This window comes from Eimeria acervulina, genomic scaffold (genome assembly GCF_000499425.1).
Source record: "Eimeria acervulina Houghton genomic scaffold, Eah_scaff1351, whole genome shotgun sequence".
NCBI lineage: Eukaryota > Apicomplexa > Conoidasida > Eucoccidiorida > Eimeriidae > Eimeria > Eimeria acervulina.
Window position 1 is genome coordinate 1 of NW_013549259.1, and position 6422 is coordinate 6422.

General features: G+C 44.6%; 1 protein-coding gene across 1 annotated transcript; it reads right to left on the reverse strand.

Moving 5' to 3' along the window:
* Window positions 1–52: 52 nt before the first annotated feature.
* Window positions 53–5941, reverse strand: EAH_00058810 (hypothetical protein; the record flags this gene model as incomplete). Its single annotated transcript, XM_013393633.1, has 10 exons — window positions 53–163; window positions 959–1069; window positions 1501–1554; window positions 2342–2393; window positions 2882–3013; window positions 3236–3329; window positions 3627–4655; window positions 5080–5283; window positions 5606–5678; window positions 5936–5941. 10 exons carry the CDS (start codon window positions 5939–5941, stop codon window positions 53–55), a joined length of 1866 nt encoding a protein of 621 aa, XP_013249087.1.
* Window positions 5942–6422: the final 481 nt, after the last annotated feature.

Genomic DNA, 6422 nt, shown 5'->3' on the forward strand with positions numbered 1-6422 from the left:
CAGCTTCCGTCTCTCGTCACAGCTACATGTTTAATAGGGTCTCTAAATGCATTTATTTGCGTCTTTGCTCTTTTAAAGTTGTTTTCGTTCTTAGATTTGCCGTCGTACAATCGGAGAATGCCTTTGCTGCTGCCCAACACCAGATGTCCCTCTCCGTCGGTTGCTGCACAAACCCTAAACCCTAAACCCTAAACCCTAAACCCTAAACCCTGAGCCGAGGAGGATTCTACATCGATTGATGCTGATGGCTATGTAATATAGATATGAGGGGTTAGGGTTTCTTTAGGGGTTTAGGGTTTAGGGTTTATGTCGCTAGATACTTCTTCTTCCCTCCTTAACCCTAGGGTTTAGGGTTTAGGGTTTAGGGTTTAGGGTTTAGGGTTTGGTTTACCTCCGCATGAAAAGAACTGGTTTTGCGTATACGTATAAGTCTGCCTCCTCGCATTATTATTATTATTATTATTATTATTATTATTATTATTATTATTATTATTATTATTTTTTGTCCGGGGGTCTAAACAGAAGAAAGACTTCTCGTTCATAGCTAAAAATTTATTTTCAGCTGTACTCCGAGACTCTAAAGTCAAAGGCAGCAGCCGCTGCATCTGCGCAGCAGCAAATCCAGCAGCAGCAGCAGCAGCAGCAGCAAATTAAAATGCAGCAACAAACGCAGCAGCAAATGCAGCAGCAGAAAATGCAGCAGCAACACCAGCAGCAAATGCAGCAGCAGCAGCAGCAGCAAATACAGCAGCAGCAGAAAGAAATCCAGCAGCACCAAATAAAGCAGCACATGCATGAGCAGCAAATGCAGCAGCAGCAACAGCAGCAGCAGCAGCAGCAGCAGGAGTACCAGCAGAAGCAATGCCCACCAAACATGGAAGTAGACAGTGCAGCAGCGACCCCAAACCCTAAACCCTAAACCCTAAACCCTAAACCCTAAACCCTAAACCCTGCATACTTTGAGGTCTGAATTGATGGTTTGAATAATTTGCTCTGTCTCCAAATTAAATAAAACTGCAGACGAAGAACCGCCGCTCTCTCCTCCGGGCAGCAGCACCAGGCGCTCCTCCTGTACCCCACAAACCCTAAACCCTAAACCCTAAACCCTAAACCCTAATGGATAGATAATATATAGCACCCGCCCGAGCAAACTACAAAACAACCAACAGCAGCAGCACAAACGGGAGGAGCAGCAGAAACAAAAAAAAAGAAAAAGAGAGAGAAGTGCAGCAGCAGCAACAGCAGCAGCAACAGCAACAACAGCAACACCAGCAGAGAGCGCCTACTGTAGCAGCAGCAGCAGCAGCAGCAACAGCAACAGCAACATCAAAAGCAGCAGCAACAGCAGGCACGTCAAAAGCAACAGCAAACCCAGCAGCAGCAGCAGCAGCACCACCACCACCACCAGAAGCAGCAAAAGCAACAGCAGGAGCAGGAGCAGGAGCAGGAACAGCAGCAGCAGCAGCAGCAGCAGCAGAAAGTCAATTGTTAGGCGCTTACGCAATAATTTAAGAGAGCATCGGCAGCTCCATCACCCCGACCCTCCAAATTTAGCTGCAAACAAAAAATAAAATAAATAAAATAAACAAATATATAAATATATAAACAATATATATATATACATATATATATATATATATATATTTATATATATATATATATATAGAGAGAGAGAGAGAGAGACAGACAGACAAACGAAGTAAATAAATAAATAAATATATATAATAAAACACAGTATGTATATATACATATATATATATATATATACATATATATATATATACATTTATTAATAAATATATAAATATCAGACAAATATATAAAATGTAGTAAATAAATAAATAAATAAATGTTGAGAGGGAGATTAAAACAAAAATATAAATAACTAAACAGATTGAATAAATAATACAAGTAAATAAATAAATAAATATAAATACTTATTATTAAATAATTTAAAGCAGTAAAAAATAAATAAATAAATAAAACGAGACAAAACAAAAAAACAAAAAAACTATAAAATAAATAATAAGATTATAAAATAATAAAATAAATAATAAAACAACAAATAAAAAGTAAAAATAAATAAATAAAACAAACAATGTATAAAACAATAACCATCTTCGTAGCAGCAGCAACACCAGCAGCAGCAGCAGCAGCAACAGCAGCAGCAGCAACAGCAACCTCCGCAGCAAGAGCAGCAACGCCATTGACGGAACAAGCAGCAACAACAACAGCAGCAACAGCAACAGCAACAGCAACAGCAACAGCAACAGCAACAGCAGCAGCAACAACAGCAACAGCAGCAGCAGCAGCAGCAGCAACAGCAGCAGCAGCAGCAGACCTTGCTTCCGTCAATTGTTGCCACTACTTTTGGCTTTCCGTATTCATCAAAGCTGAAGGCACTCCTCACAAACCCGAGGGTTTAGGGTTTAGGGTTTAGGGTTTATTTTGAGGTTTAGGGCTTCGCTAGCAGCTCTAAACTCACAGAGCAAACTAGGGTTTAGGGTTTAGGGTTTATGGTTAATGTGGGTGTTGATTCTGCATGTGAAAGCTGCAGCCACTCGAAGAAACTCGCGTCTTCAAGATTTTAGGGTTTAGGGTTTAGGATTTCCCCGAGGGTTTAGGGTTTAGGGTTTCCCTAAGGGTTTAGGGTTTAGGGTTTCTCTCAGGGTTTAGGATTTAGGGTTTAGGGTTTCCCTGAGGGTTTAGGGTTTAGGGTTTAGGGTTTCTCTCAGGGTTTAGGATTTAGGGTTTAGGGTTTCCCTGAGGGTTTAGGGTTTAGGGTTTCTCTCAGGGTTTAGGATTTAGGGTTTAGGGTTTCCCTGAGGGTTTAGGGTTTAGGGTTTCCCTGAGGGTTTAGGGTTTAGGGTTTAGGGTTTACCTGAGTACTTGCATATCTCTCTTTGTTCCGAGTGCATGCGCGGCTCCTCCTACTCTAAAGACCATCGCTCTGTCTCTGCCTGCTTCGAGCATTTCGTTCGCCATGATGTTGGGGGAGCTCCTCAGCAAATGCCTGTGCACAAACCCTAAACCCTAAACCCTAAACCCTAAACCCTAATCTGGAGGTTTCGCGCATAAAACGGACACTCAATTCCAGACAAACCCTTAAACCTTAAACCTTAAACCGTAAACCCTAAATCCTTAATATTCGCCCCTATACGTCTCATCCATCTACTCAAACATAATATGCTACGGTCTAGGGTTTAGGGTTTAGGGTTTAGGGTTTAGGGTTTACTTTGTGGGGTCCCGCGCCACAATTGGAAACTGCTCTTCATCATCTGAAGGGTCGCTGTCTGCTTCTTCTATTTGCATTCCCTCAACTTCATCCTCTGCAACTCAAACCCTAAACCCTAAACCCTAAACCCTAAACCCTAAATGCGTTGCGTCCAAGGGCACAACTCCGATGATTCCACACGCTCCTCCCTGGCGCCCTAGGGTTTAGGGTTTAGGGTTTAGGGTTTAGGGTTTACTGTAGTACCCCCTTGTTTTGTATGGAAGTCTCCGAGGTATCAAGATGAAGGGTTTATTAGACTTTATTAGGGCATACTAGGGTTTATATCAGTGTTAGAATTAGGGTTTAAGTTAGGGTTTAGGGTTTAGGGTTTAGGGTTTAGGGTTTAGGGTACCGCCTGGTTTTGTATCGAAGTCTCCGAGGTACCCAATTTGTTTCTCGATATCGACATCTAAGGAGAAGCGGCATTTGCTGCTGACTTCAGCTAAAGTTAAAGCATAAAGCTGCAGAAAACGCATTCCTTCTTGCTGCTGCTGCTGCTGCTGCTGCTGCTGCTGCTGCTGCTGCTGCAGTTGCTGCTGCTGCTGCTGCTGCTGTTTCGGCGCGTCTTCTGATGCCGTTGCATCAGCAGCAGCACCAGCAGAACCACCACCACCAACAGCATCAGCATCAGCAGCTGCAGCAGCAGCAGAATCAGCAGCAGCAGAATCAGCAGCAGCAGCAAAACAAAGTCTGTAGAGGCGTCGCTCGCCCTGAGGAGACACACCCCACCACTGCAGCTGCTGCTGCTCTGGAGCAGCAAATACAAATTCTTCATGAGAAACACGAATGTAGCAGAGAGGGATAGAGAGTGCTTTGTCTCTTGCTGCTGCTGCTGCTGTTGTTGTTGCTGCTGCTGCTGTTGATGATGCTGCTGCTGCTGTTTCCGCAGCATCGGATGATGTGGATGACTCTTCTTCTGCTGCAGCAGCTAACGTGCTGCTGCTGCTGCTGCTGCTGCTACTCGCCGCATGCTTCCCCTTAGTGCTGCTGCTGTTTTCCTTTGCTGCAGCTTTGCCCTTCGCGCTGCTGCTGCTGCTGCTGCTGCTGCTGCTGTCTCCAGCACTGATTGCTGGTGTCTGTTTTGCTGCTGCTGCATCACCACCCCTTCCCCCGCTGCTGCTGCTGCTGCTGCTGCTGCTGCTGCTGTTGCTTGCATATACAAGTACATAAGCTTCATCACAGTCAGGCCTTTCCAGCAGCACTGCGTTTGCTGCTGCTGCTGTTTCAATCCAAGCAGCAGCAAGCCTATCATACTGCTGCAGCGAGCAGCAAATAGACATACGGGTTGTGAATGAGCAGCAAATATGTGAAAGGAGACAACGCGAGAAAGAAGCTGTCTCCTCACCTTCATTAAAAACTAAACCCAATTCAAAACAAACACCTGAACGCAGCAGCAGCAGCAACAGCAGCAGCAGCAGCAGCAGCAACAGCCACAGTAACAGCAGCAGCAACAGCCACAGTAACAGCAGCAGCAGAAGCAACAGCAGCAGCAACGGGAGCAACAACAGCAGCACCAACAGCAGAAGCAACAGCAGCAGCAACAGCAGCACCAACAAAAGAAGCAACAGCAGCAGCAACAGCAGCAGCAACAGTGGTACAAGATTGTTTGTTTGTTTATCTGTGTTATTTGTTTATTTGTTTGTTTATTTGTTTATTTGTTTGCATGCAAGCAGAAGAAATATACTTTAATATATAAAAAGAAAATAATAAAAATAATTTTATTTACGTCGGCATCCTTTGCCGGCTGCACCTTTAGGGTTTAGGGTTTAGGGTTTAGGGTTTAGGGTTTAGGGTTTAGGGTTTACCTCCATCGAGATCAACAGAAAATTGCGTCATATCAATTTTATGCTGTCTGTAGTTTCGAATGTTGAGGACAGGGATATGAAGAGCTTCTTCTTTTGCTGCTCTGCTGCTGCTGCTGCTGCTGCTGCTGCTGCTGCTGCTGCTGCTGCTGCTGGGGTTTGCTGCTGCTAGCAGCGACAATACCTCCCTCAAACCCTCATCTTCTTCTGGTGCGGACCCCTTAAACAGCAGCAAATCCGGCAGCAGCAGCACAGAGGCCTCCTGCAGCACTTCTTCGCTTTTCTCTCCTCGTACAAGATATACATCAACTGAATACAAAACACCGTTTAGGGTTTAGGGTTTAGGGTTTAGGGTTTAGGGTTTAGGGTTTACGGGTTGAAAGCGCAGCAAGAAATGCTGCGGTAAGGGAGATATTAAAAATACATATCAGCAAACAGCTGCAACCAACGAGACACACAACCTAGGGTCTAAGGGTTTAGGGTTTAGGGTTTAGGGTTTAGGGTTTAGGGTTTAGGGTTTAGGGTTTACCCCGGATGTCAGCGAAGGGATCGTCTCCTCCCTTCCCTTCCTCCGTCTCTTCGCGAGGCTGCCGCGACCTTCCCTTTAACAAACCCCCAAGTAGACTAAACATCGTGAGGGTTTAGGGTTTAGGGTTTAGGGTTTAGGGTTTAGGGTTTTTGAGGGCAGCAAACGGTGGAGAAGCAAACGAATTGTGTAAAAGACGAAGAGGGAGGATGAAGGCCTCGCTAGAAGCTGAGGCTCAAGAAGCTAGGGTTTAGGGTTTAGGGTTTAGGGTTTAGGGTTTAGGGTTTAGGGTTTATGGTTTAGGGTTTAGCCCGCGCCGTTCTGTGCTGCTACCGCCATAAACGATGCTTAATATGCTTCAAGCTGTTTTTTCTGTCTTTGTCTCTTCTAAAGATTAAAATATATAAACGCAGCCCTTCCTAAATGTGTGCTATTATATCTGTTGTGCAGTTTCTTCGGTGAAGCTGAGTTGCTTCCGCAGCAGCAGCAGCAGCAGCAGCAGCAGCAACAGCAGCAGCAGCAACAGCAGCAAAGAGGGGCCCCCACGGCCGACGCCAACACAACATTAAATTTTTTTATTGTTTTGCTGTATATTTTTATTTAAAATAATTTGCTTCTTACTAACTTAACTAATCCCATTAGTTAATATTTATTTTTGCTGCTGCTGCAGCAGCAGCAGCAGCAGCAAAAGCAAGCAGCAGCAGCAGCACCAGCAGCAGCTGCAGCAACAGCAGCAGCAACAGCAGCCAATGGTCCACTGGTGTCTTTGAGGCTCTCTATTTGTCAGTTTGTTTTACTTTATTTTATTTTAGATGTATAT